Raw genomic sequence first — 13471 nt, forward strand, 5'->3', positions numbered from 1 at the left:
AAAACTAGTGGGCATAGATGGAAGGTGTCTTGTTGATGTGTTGAACAGCATGTTATACTTTTAAGTATATAAACTGTTCAATTGATTTGCACTTATACTCAATCATGTGAATCGCAACCACAGTGACGGTCAAGAATCCATACAGCCACTTGCAGATTGACTTCATCAGTTGGGCAGTTTTATGTTGGTCAACTGGATGCTAGAAATGTTTCAGCCTTCTTTTCTTACATCTTGTTTTAGAGGAGGTCATGTTGGCAGAAGAGGACAAGAATGCGGAAGACAAATCTGCTTTGGATGGTATGTGCACATCCTGTTAATTGCAGTGGTGATGGGTAAAGAGCATATGGCTCAAAGCTATTCAAAAGACTGTACCAACTGGATTTTATGCAATTGTTCGTTATTTCAACCTTATGCAGCCATCCTTTTAAAATATTTATTCTATACACACAACCTCCGCGAGACATGCATCTTTCAAAATCAGACTTTCCCAGTAACATGAAGCACATTACTGCCAGATACTTGGAACTGTATTTGTCCCTAATGCGTTTAGCCTTGCTATGGCATGACTACATGAGCCGTGGTGCCAAGTCTTTAAGTGTGACCCAAGATGGTGACTGTCAGGATTGACTATAGGGGCGCATCACAGCTGAGCCTGACCCCCTCAACATCTAAGCATGTATTTTCCAGCACAATGACTGGATAGCAATTTGAGTTGGTAATACTATCTGATTCATTTTCACCCGCCCTAGGCAATGGCCCTGACACCAGTTATGGTGCCCTTCATGTCACTTTGGCTAACATCAGCTAACTCAGCAAGACTGGAGATGAAGCCTGCGACAGTTAGGACCAGTGTAGCCCACTCCACATTGGGCAGCATTATTAACAGACCCACGGAGAAGACCGTAAGACGTAAATTGGACAAATCACTGTTGATATCCATGAAGAGTACTTTGAAAGGCAAAGTAGTCATTACATCTCTTGCGCAGATACAGTGGTTTGCAACTTTGCTTGAGGTCAGCTGCATTGATGCATGGGTATCCATAATCAGCACTGGGCAAGGAACCATACCTCCAGGCTGAGGAAGAGAAATGGTAAAAGAAAATAATCGTAATCATGATCTTTAGGTCATGATTTTATTTCAGCTGGCCTGCCACTGTAAACGTAGTGCTCTGGGGAAGGCAGGATAGAAGATTAATGAACTTTATTCAAGGATATTACCATTCCTAACAATTATGCCGTTCTGGTCAAGCAAATTTGAACTCATATATGTACAGTAACCAGAGGAATTAGATCCCTATTTCCAGATTTGAAGTTCATATCAGAATATGAGGGATTCTCGCGTTATGCTTCACTGGCACAGGTATCACAAGGGTGGCTGAAGGGCAACATTGAATTGGGCATGAGGGGGAGGTGATAATATTTGCTTTATTATAATTAAGGAAAAAATCTAGAGAAATGTCAACAATTAATACAAGAGCCACACAATGCAGAAGATGTTGATATTATCCAGCAGTATTATTCAGAAAGCTTGGGCTCCGGGTTGTGAGAGGAGACCATCAACCCAGGATTTGGTTTGCAGCAGATTGACTGGAGCTGTGAATGTCGGACCTGTGTTTGGAATGGTAGGTTTTCCTGCTGAAATCTCTCCTGCTGCACAGCACTCACCCTAGGCACGTTGACAACAAACTATTGCTTGGTGTGTTACAGCATATTCTCCCACCATAAGTTACAGAGCAATAAAATCAGCATTGTTAAATTTATGACATATATGACAAAATTGCGAAGCAATACATTGATCACCAATGCCTTTCGAGAGCAGAGACCTTTGTAGTAACTTGAGAACTTCGTCTTCATAAGCACGCTTCAGGTTTTGAACATAGGAAACTGTTGGAGGTGAAGGATGGAATTGTGCCATTCCTGCAACTTACAAACTCAAAAGACAAATTCTGAAAAAAAACTGTATGAATCATCACCGCTCACAGCTTTTATTGCAAGAAAAATGGAATGTTTTGTTAAGAGTAAGTAGCTTTTCACGATCCTGAGAGCATATTAATGTGATATAAATAAATGCTGTTTCAGATCAGCTATTGTAGCTTAGTGTACACTGACTGAAAGCACTAGATTGATCTAAACGCTAAATGGCCTGGAACACACACTGTGTGGAAATAGATAAATGTGCATAGTGGTGGATTGTTGGAAAATTTCTACAGACAACTTTCTGTGTGATTGACTGCCTACTAATGAATGGATGATTCTAGCTATGCCTTGCAGGGATGCTGTGCCTCCAGTTAGCAATGCAGTACAGAGGGTATCTATTCGCAATATTTGAAGCGATTGACTCGGTTTTGCCGATAAATAAACTGCTGCGCCGCCAACTAATTCTAAATTAGAAGATCAGAGGATGCACAAATTTCCAACTTAGGAACAATCTTGAGCTTACTCTGATTTAACTAACCACTCATTTTTTCATGTAATAAATGCACGTCATGTAAGATTAAGATGGTGCTAGGCAGATTGACGTCGCAGTAACACTTGGTTGTTTACACAGTTTTAAAGAGAGCAACAACGAAAAAGAGTAAGAATGACCTGATTAGTGCTGAGGAGGGAGAAGATCATTTCACCGACATTTCCTCAGTGGGTAAGTAATATCCCATGAAGCCCTTCTTGTTTAAATTTAGTTGGAGGTGAGCCTTGTATTTAAAGACATTTTGCTGCCAGAGTGTTGCAGGAAGATGTTTAAGATATTTTTCTAGCTTTGCCATGTTCCGTTTAAGACGAAGAGCAGAACTGTCCATTTTGACCAGATTTTATTCCAATTAGTCAAGAAATCCATTGGTGAGGGAGGAGCGGGGTAGGAGAGAAGGTGATAAAGACTTTGCACTCGCTGTTCTTGAGGCTTCTCTAAAGACTACAGGAAATGATTGATTACTGATGCATGCTGTGTAGTTTTATTGACTGAATTGTTAAGAACAGCCTGTGTTCAACTAATCTTTCCATTTCTCTTTATATAGCTCTAAAATACTTTCTCTTGTCATCTCTGTCTTCCTCTTTCCATAACATTGTCCTCCCTCTGTCTCCTCTCTTTTCTGTAGGTTTTTCACTCTCTGTGTAAGCTTGTTATACTGTTTGAGCATATTTCTGGTCTATGCTTTTTTCTGGATTTCTAGCTTTCTCTATACCTGCCACACACACTGCGCCAACCCTCTCATTTCGTGTTTTTCCTTTACCTTCTGAATTTGCCTTACTGTTTCCCCCCTTTTGATTCTCGTTCTGCATTGTCTTCTAAGCAGCCTTTCTTTATTCTTCTATTTAAATTCACTCTTTGTGTTTCATTTCCAAGAACTGACTCCCTGGCTGAACTCGGAAGCCGGGAATGTGGATCATGCCACGTTGCATCTGGCTTAACAAAGCGCGTCGGAGTGGGGTGCTCTCGGAGGGGAGGTGAGATTCAGGTGGGGCAGGAGAGAGTAGCTAAGCAGGTTACGATGTGGCCACGAGAGAAAAATATGTTAGCCTTCAATTGCTCTGAGAAAACAAAAATGATGACCTTTTTCATTGGACTTTCTCTGAAATTAAACAACATCTCCTGACCACATAAACTCACTGCTGCATATCTTAACACAACCCGTTGTTTAAACTTATTTAAGTATTATTAAATGTAAACATTAGATCCATTTCACTGCATTATTTAATAAGTCATGTGATCCAGCACCACCTCCCTTATCTGCCACTACACTCCATGTGGTGACAAATGAAATACAAGCCTTTGTATTGTGTTATTGGCTACAACTAATACACATTGTCCAATCTCTACTGGTACTTTATTAAATCATTCAGTTACATTACTTTAACGTTTATCTTGGGGGATTGTTATTTTCAGGGACATAACCTATGCAAGGAAAGTGGGATTTGTGTGTGTACATATATCTATATAGGCCACGCTTCACATGTCAAAGTTTGTGATTGATGCAATCTATCCCGACAAAACAAAAGTGAAAGAAAGCCAGTGATAAAAGCTGTTTTATATGGGCCTCAGAGAATGGCACCTGATTAACCTTGAGATCTAATTTACAGTAATTCGATGTTGTGGCCTTTAAGTGACAGGGTTACACCTCAGCAACAGAACAATACATTGCACAATACATGCACCTGTCATCTTAAAACCTTGTATCCTCCAACTTACCATTAGACAGGCTGGGATCCCCTGGGAAGACAGACGGCCAACATCCCCAGCATCGAAGCACTGACCACACTCGACCAGCTCCGTTGGGCAGGCCACATTGTCCGCATGCCGGACACAAGAGTCCCAAAGCAAGCGCTCTACTCGAACTCCAACATGGCAAGCGAGTCCCAGGTGGGCAAAGGAAATATTTCAAGGACACCCTCAAAGCCTCCTTGATAAAGTGCAACATTCCCACTGACAGCTGGGAGTCCCTGGCCAAAGATCGCCATAAGTGGAGGAAGAGCATCAGGGAGGGCGCTGAGCACATTAAGTCTCGTCACCGAGAGCATGCAGAAAACAAGCGCAGGTAGCAAAAGGAGCGTGCAGCAAACGAGTCCCATCCATCCTTTCCTTCAACAACTGTCCCACCTGTGACAGAGACTGTAATCCCCGTATTGGACTGTACAGTCACCTGAGAACTCACTTTGAGAGTGGAAGCAAGTCTTCCTCGATTTCGAGGGACTACCTATAATGATGAGGCAGGCTGTAGAGGAATCACTTGTTCAATTAACACATGGGAGCCCTAGAAGGAGTGGTTGTTTTTAAATAAACTCAGAGGGATATCATCTCCTCCTGCAGCACAGTCACTAACGTGTTCATATATAATTGCTATCTGTGTTATTATCACAGAGTTGTTAACCAAGCTATTTAAATGGATAATGTCTGTGAGACTGGCACACAATGAGCATGCGTGAACTTGTGTGCTGAGGGAGGATGTGGCAGAGAACCACCATTGCTATGCTGGATGGGCTTCAGTTTAATACCCGAGGACCTGGATGTTTACACACTGCAAATGCTTGGTGGGTCTGCATTTTCCAGCCTTGACTTTGGCTGGATGGAAAATGCAGACCTACCAAGCATTTGGCAATGATCCCATTGATAACCCACAGTGCCATCCACAGCACCCAATAAATCACTTTGTAAGCTTCCTTTATACTGCAAGACAAAAACTATTGATCTGCCGGTGTGATTTTAATGGAAGTCCATATCTCGCTGCAATAGATAAGAGATAGCCTGGTAGTCCCAAGGCTACACCAGTCACTCAGAGTCTGACGGTCATGGGTTTCAGTCCCAGGCTGTCTGTAACACAAATCCATATACCTAAGTCAGGTGAATATTTTCAATTTTCAGCCTGGCTACTCAAGGAAATGTGGTACAGAAGCAAAGCATTTCAATAGGGGATGTGGAGAGACAAGTATATTCTACTTAATACTTAAGTTCAAGCTGATTGCCAGCTGCAAGCAACTGGCACTGATGGCTCAGACTGACCCATCCTTTTATAAATGAAGGGTTGTGAGCATCAGGCAATGAGGAATGAAAAAATATCTGAGGGGAATAGAGAAGGACATCATTATCATAATGAAGGTTCATTTCAGGATGTGGACATTGTGATATTTTCTTACGACATCACTAAAGAGCACACACTCAAGATGGCTTCAATCTAGAACTTGCTTTTATTGTATATTCAGCAGGAGTTGCATTACACAATAGTCCACTAGGTGGAGCAGTAGTCCATTAAGTGGAGCTCTATTTTACACTTCTCCCTCCTTAATGAAACATAGAAACATAGAAAATAGGTGAAGGAGGAGGCCATTCGGCCCTTCAAGCCTGCACCACCATTCAATATGATCATGGCTGATCATTTTTGCAACTTTAGTACCCCATTCCTGCTTTCTCTCCATAACCCTTGATCTCTTTAGCCATAAGGGCCACATCTAACTCCCTTTTGAATATATCTAACGAACTGGCCTCAACAACTTTCTGTGGTAGAGAATTCCACAGGTTCACCACTCTCTGAGTGAAGAAGTTTCTCCTCATCTTGGTCCCAAATGGCTTCCCCCTTATCCTTAGACTGTGACCCTTGGTTTTGGACTTCCCCAACATTGGGAGCATTCTTCCTGCATCTAACCTGTCCAATCCCGTCAGAATTTTATACGTTTCAATGAGATCCCCTCTCATTCTTCTAAATACAGTCCTGCCATCCCAGGAGTCAGTCTGGTGAACCTTCGCTGCACTCCCTTAATAGCAAGAATGTCCTTCCTCAGATTAGGAGACCAAAACTGTACACAATATTCAAGGTGTGACCTCACCAAGGCCCTGTACAACTGCAGTAAGACCTCCCTCCAATTCCTCTCGCTATGAAGGTCAACATGCCATTTGTCTTCTTCACCACCTGCTGTACCTGCATGTCGACTTTCAATGACTGATGTACCATGACACCCAGGTCTCGTTGCACCTCTCCTTTTCCTAATCTGTCACCATTTAGATAATATTCTGCCTTCCTGTTTTTGAAGAAGTAATCACAAAATAATCATTATATACAACTTGCATGGTTATACAAAACAAAAGATATGGATTTATTTTGCCATATTTACAAATCAAACTTAACCACTTGCATCGAAGAAGATACCTTCGCTCTCGAGCAGAACTTCTCAAACGTGGTGTCGAATGTAGACTCATTCAAGGCTGAGCCTGAGGAGAGTTTTTCTCCAAGGGTAACTCGATCTACATTTGGACTCTCTACAACTTCAGATTATTTGTCTGCCTGACTCGGACTCGGACTTAAATTCTGACTTTCTCTTAAACTTGTTTTTAGTACATCTGATGAAGGATTTGCTACTGGTACTTTACTTGTAACAAGATTAGCTGACTCATCAGAAATAATCGAATCATGCCAACTTTCAACTCCTTCCACATCTGTAGGTAAAATATGATTAACGTGAACAAACCTAACCTTTCCATGATCAAACAACTTGACCAAATATGTGCGATGACCACATATCACTACTCTTCCTGGTAACAACTTTAACCATTTATGGTGATGGTTATTTACTCTCACCTTCAGATTTAATTCTCTCTCTTACTCTACCTTTATCATGATTCGCTTTCTCTTCTATTGACTATGCCAAGTTTGGCTTTAACAACAAGAACCTGGTTCGTGGCTGTCATTTGAGAAACAACTCTGCTGGGGTTCTACCAGTAGTTGTTTCAGGAGTATAACAATAAGTAATTAAAAAATTTGCCAATTTGTGGTCCAATGACAACTGCCGTTTCTTTAGAATTGGATTCAACATTTGCTTGATTTTACAATTTGTACTGTGCGCTCTGCTGTACCATTTGAAGCAGGGTGGTACGGTGGAACTTTGGTATGTTTCACACCATTTCTGCTCATGAACTGTGCAAATTCTTCTGAACAAAACTGCGGCCCATTATCAGACACAATTTCTTCTGGAAGGCCATATGAAGAAAATAATCTTCCCAAATTGTCTAGTGTTATGCTTGTTATTATTTTCCACATCGTGCAAACCTCTACCCACTTTGAATGGCTATCAATCACAAAGAACAATTGCTGTTCTTCTAGTTCAGCAAAATCTATATGTAACCTTTGCCACACCCTGGGAGGCCATTTCCATGGCTGTAATGGTACTGATGGGTGGTTTCTTGCTTACCGATTGACATGTTGTACACTGACGAACGATGTACTCTATATCTTTATCTAGACCTGGCCACCATAAGTAACTGCGTGCAAAACTCTCAGTCAAGCACATTCCCAGGTGCTGGTCATGAAGATCTAGTAATTTGGACCTGAATTTATTTGGGATAACTACTCTTGCACCCCACATGATGCAATATTTATCCACCGATAATTAATTCTTATGAACAGATGCGTGGTTTGGCCAACAATTTACAATGTAATCATACACCTTTGACATAACTGGGTCACATTTGGTTGCTCTACCAATCTCTTCAGGTGTGATTAGCAGTTCATCAGTGTATGAAAAATGGAACACTTCTTCCCTATTGGGTGTAACTTGTGATGGGGATGGCATCATGGATATAGCATCAGCATTATTGTGATCAGCATTACTTAGATCTATCATAGAGATAATGTTCTCAGTTTCTACTCTTTTGAGTTCTTGCTCAACGTGCTCCTTGAGTATGGTACGAGTCATGGCTTACAGTAAACTGGTCTAGCATCCTCCTGTACTCTGACACTCGCCTTGAAACCTTGGATCGGACTGCCTGTTTCGCGGAACACCTTCAGATATTGCTTGATGACATCATCCTTCGATGCAAATCTCGTTTCAACATGAAAAATCTCATTCTTATCCAGCTTCAGTGATCACAACCAATTTATACCTATCAAGGCAGGCTTGTCTCCTGGCATTACTATAGGAGGTAAGCTCTGAAACTGATCTTTGTGTTTCATCGGTACGGTGATACGTCCTACTACTGGAATTTGCTCTCCTGTGCAGTCTCGCAGCTCCAACTTATATCTCGACAAGTTGAAAAATCACTCAACTTGTCGAGATAGAGCGATTCTGGTACTAAGCTCATAGATGCACCAGTGATGATTTCCATGGGTATCCTGGTTCCTGCAACATCTACTTGGATGATGATACCTCGTGAATCATTGTTAGGGACCCTCGTGCTCCTGATGACGTGTATCTCCAAAATCTCCTCATCCTGTTGCATCGCTTCCATGCTATGTATTCTCTGGCGATTTCTATTTATTGCCTTGAAAGTTGGTTTACTTTTCAGTCGGCATGCCTTTGCAAGATGCCCAGTTTTCTTGCAGAAGAAACACTCTGCCTTCACATATGGACAGCTTTGAGCAATGTGTTGTCCCATGCATCGATAGCATGACTCCAATACCTTGCCAGTTGCTGAGACCTTGGGGCCCAACAGCCTTTTACTTTTAACCTGAAGGCGATTCACCTCGTTGTCTGACGACTGGAAATGATACGAAATTCTCGGGAATATTGGTCGGCCAAACCATTGGCATAGCTGTCTGACAAGCTAAATCAATGGTCAAGTTAGGGGTTGTCAACAACTTCCTTCTGATTGCTTCATTTTTCATCTCACAAACAAAGTGGTCATGCAATGCTCGGTCCTGAAAGGCAAATTTGTTCTTTGTTTGAAGCAATGATTTATAAATATATGGAGAATGATGTCTGTAATATAACGCTCCACCTAATGGACTATTGCTCCAGCTGGTGGACTACTGTGGTAATGCATCTGCTGCAGTAAATACAATAAAGCAAGTTCCAGATTGAAGCTATCTTGTGTGTGTGCGCTTTAGTGATGTTGTAAGAAAATATCACATTGGCGAACGAGGATGGGATAATCGGATTCACTAGCTGAAATTTTTGTTGGTGGATGTTCCAGTCAAACAACTGAGACACTTTAAGATGTTCATTTTTTTGCAGCACAGCTAAAAATCCAAGATAAATTACAAGCATACTTGGCTGAGCTGAAGAGTGCAGCTGGCCGTGCCTATGGGAATAATAGGGTGCTTGGGTGAGTTCCATTGCAACCGAGAGACTTTTGGAGCGTATGTGGAGCGGCTAGAAATGTTTTTCACCGCAAATAGTATCACCAAAGTCCCTGATGATGAAAGCTGTAACCGGTTGGCGTTAGAAAGAAAACGGGCCCGAGGTGTATGAAACCCTGAAAAATGTGCTTGTTCTGAAAGTTTCCGAAATGACAGTGAATGGATAGCTTTTTTAATGCTACAATGTACACACTGATACTCTCGTCATGTAGTTGATCTCGTCGTATTCCAAATCGTAACTTTTAGCAATTTCCAGGGGCTCAGGAATGTAGTGCTGTCTGTTAGTGGCTTGTCCTTTGGCTTGAGGGGAACAAGCACATTTTTCAGGGTTTCATACACCTCGGGCCCATTTTCTTTCTAACACCAACCGGTTACAGCTTTCATCATCGGGGACTTTGATGATACTATTTGCGGTGAAAAACATTTCTAGCCGCACCACATACGTTCCAAAAGTCTCTTGGTTGCAATGGAACTCACCTAAGTGCCCTATTATTCCCATAGGCACGGCCTGCTGCAATCTTCAGCTCAGCCAAGTATGCTTGTAATTTACCTTGGATTTTTAGCTGTGCTGCAAAACAACAACCTCTTAAAGGCTTCAAGTTTCCACATGATTTGCTCCTGATTTTTAGGAGCAACTGGTGTAGAACAGAGTATCTTAGAAATCGGAAATTTCGCCATTTAGTTTGCTCCAGTTCTGGTCAGTTAGAACAGTTTCACTTTGGAACAAAATTTTTTTTTCAAAAGGGGGCGTGTCCGGCCACTTACGCCTGTTTTCAAAGTTTCGTCAGTGAAAACTTACTCCAAACTAACTTAGAATGGAGTAAGTGAAGATTTTTGTACGCTCGAAAAAACCTTGTCTATACTTTAGAAAATCAGGCGTAGGTTACAAATCAGGCGTAGGGAATGGGGGGGTGTTTAAAGGGAAGTTTACAAACATTAAACACTTCAGTTTTACAATTAAAGAGCCATCATCAATAATAAATGATAATACATCAATAAATCAACCAATAAATCAATCAAAAAAAATTAATAAGAAATAATTTTTTTTTTAAATCAATAAATAAAAAAATTTCTACTTATCGACTGCAGCACCGGGAGCCCTCCAACAGCGTGCTGGGATGCCCCCCTCTCCCCTCCAGTGTGTGTCTATCTCTCTGTCTGTCTGTGTGTGTCTCTCATTCTCTGTCTGTCAGTGTCTGTGTTTCTGACAGCAAGGGGTTGGAGGGAGAGGGGGGGGGAGCAGAGGGAGGGAAGGGGGAGGGATGGGGGAGAAGGGGGGGGAAGGGGGGGAGAGGGGGGGGAGAAAGGAGGCTGAACGGGCCGGGCCTGAGACTTCGGGCAGGGCCCGTCCCCAGCACCAGATTTACAGGTAGATGGCGTTAGGTCAGGTCGGGGGCAGCGCGGGTCGGGGGGGTGGTGGGAGGGAGGTCGGTTCGGTTCGGTTCGGGGGGAGGGAGGGAGGGAGAGGGAGGTCAGGTCGGGGGGAGGGAGGTCAGGTCGGGGGGAGGGAGATCAGGTTGGGTCCGGTCCGGAGGCGGGGGGCGGGGGAAGCGGGAGTCGGGTCGGTGTCAGGGTCGGGTTCGGTCCGGGGGGAGGGGGGAAGCGGGAGTCGGGGTCGGTTCAGTCCAGGGGCGGGGGGGGGGGGAGGCGGGAAGCGGGGGTCGGGTCCGGTCCGGGGGCGGGGAAGCGGGAGTCAGGTCGGTGTCGGGTCCGGTCCGGAGGCGGGAAGCGGGAGTCGGGTCGGGTCGGGAGGAAGCAGGAGCTGGCCGTGGGAGGAGCCTTATTCACGCAGCCCCAGTGAGGCCATTGGGCCAGGGCTAGTGGCTGCGTGCTTCGGCCCCTCCCACACAGTTTTGGGCGCCTGGAGCTACTGCACATGTGCGCCCACTGTAGCGCACATGTGCAGAGGTCCCGGCACTGTTTTCAGCACAGGGACCTGGCTCTGCTCCTGCTGCACCGCGTCGAGCTGCAAACGACCTGCAGGGAGCTGGAGAATCTGGAAGTTTTTTTTAGGCGCACTTTGTGGCGCGAAAAACGGGCGTCCAGGTCAGGACTGCGCCGTTCTAGGCGCGGCTCGAAACTTGGGCCCAATGTGTCTCAATTGTTTGGCTGGAACATCCACCAACAAAAATTTCAGCTAGTGAATTCGATTATCCCATCCTCGTTCGCCAATGTAATATTTTCTTACAACATCATTAAAGCACATCCACACAAGATAGCTTCAATCTGGAACTTGCTTTATTGTATTTACAGCAGCAGTTGCATTACCACAGTAGTCCACCAGCTGGAGCAATAGCCCACTAGGTGGAGCGCTATATTACAGATATCATCCTCCATATATTTATAAATCATTGCTTCAAACAAAGAACAAATTTGCCTTTATAGAGTGTCTTTCACAACTTCAGGATGTCCCAAAGTCCTACACAGATAATTAAGTACCTTTGAAGTGTAGTCTCTTGCAATGTAGGCAAACAATTTGCGCACAGCACGGTCCCACAAGCAGCAATGAAATCATAGAATCATAGAAAAATTATAACACAGAACGAGGCCATTTGGCCCACCGTGTCCGTGCCGGTTGAAAAAGAGCTTGAAAAAGCTAGGTCTCAAACTAGCGTCCTGAATTTAAATAAAAGTAGTTACAAAGATATGAAGTGGACTGGGGAAATATAGTAAAGCATAAGACTATAGAAAAGCAGTGGCAAACATTTAAGGAACTATTTCATAACTCTCAGCAAAAATTTATTCCAGTGAGAAAAAAAGATGCTAAGAGAAGGATGAACCATCCCTGGCTAACTAAGGAAGTAAAGGATAGTATCAAATTGAAAACAACGGCTTTCAATGTTGCGAAGGCCAGAGGATTGGAAAATTTTTAGAAACCAGCAAAGGACGACTAAAAAAAATGATAAAGACAGAGAAGATAGCATATGAGAATAAACTAGCAAGAAATATAAAAACAGAGAGTAAGAGCTTCTACAGGTATATAAAAAGGAAGTGAGTAGCTGAAGTAAACTTTGGTCCCTTAGAGGATGAGACTGGAGAATTAATAATGGGAAACGGAAATGGCAGAGACTTTGAACAAATATTTTGTATTGGTCTTCACCCACGGTAGAAGACACTAAAAACATCCCAATAATTGATAATCTAGGAGCTATTTGGTGGGGGACTTAAAACAATCACTATCACTAGAGATAAAGTTAATGGAACTAAAGGTGGACAAGTCCCCTGGACCTGATGACCTGCATCCTAGGGTCTTAAGAGTGGTGGCTGCAGAGATAGTGAATGCATTAGTTGTGATCTACCAAAATTCCCTGATTCTGGAGTGGTCCCAGCGGATTGGAAAATCGCCAATGTAATGCCCCTATTTAAGAAAGGAGGGAGACAGAAAGCAGGAAGTACCATTTAGCCGAACATCTGTCATTGGGAAAATGCTGGAGTTCATCATTAAGGAAGTAGTAGCAGGACATTTAGAAAATCATAATACAGTCAAGTAGAGTCAGCATGGTTTTATGAAAAGGAAATCATGTTTGACAAATTTGCTGGAGTTCTTTGAGGATGTAACGAGCTGAGTGGATAAAGGGAAACCAGTTGATGTCGTGTATTTGGATTTCCAGAAAGCATTTGATAAAGTCCTACACAAAAGGTTACACAAGCTAAGAGCCCACGGTGTTGGGGGTAATATATTAGCATGAACAGAGGATTGGCTAACTAACAGAAAACAGAGAGTCGGGATAAATGGGTCATTTTCAGGTTGGCAAACTATAACTAGTGGGGTGCCACAGGGATCAGTGCTGGGGCCTCAACTCTTTACAATTTATATTAATGACTTGGATGAAGGGACCGAGTATAACGTAGCCAAATTTGCTGATGATACAAAGATAGGTGGGAAAGCATAGATGGGATATAGATAGGCTCAG

At 43.0% G+C, this 13471-nt stretch overlaps 1 protein-coding gene across 1 annotated transcript in view; it reads left to right on the top strand.

The window, feature by feature from the left end:
* Window positions 1–13471, top strand: part of LOC139232507 (probable voltage-dependent N-type calcium channel subunit alpha-1B) — a 958198-nt gene that overhangs the window by 702837 nt on the left and 241890 nt on the right. Inside the window, exons 10-11 of the mRNA XM_070862825.1 lie at window positions 241–297; window positions 2549–2638. Coding sequence (XP_070718926.1) covers window positions 241–297; window positions 2549–2638 — 147 coding nt within the window. The remainder of the gene's footprint in view (window positions 1–240; window positions 298–2548; window positions 2639–13471) is intronic.

Source organism: Pristiophorus japonicus, chromosome 20, assembly GCF_044704955.1.
Source record: "Pristiophorus japonicus isolate sPriJap1 chromosome 20, sPriJap1.hap1, whole genome shotgun sequence".
NCBI lineage: Eukaryota > Metazoa > Chordata > Chondrichthyes > Pristiophoridae > Pristiophorus > Pristiophorus japonicus.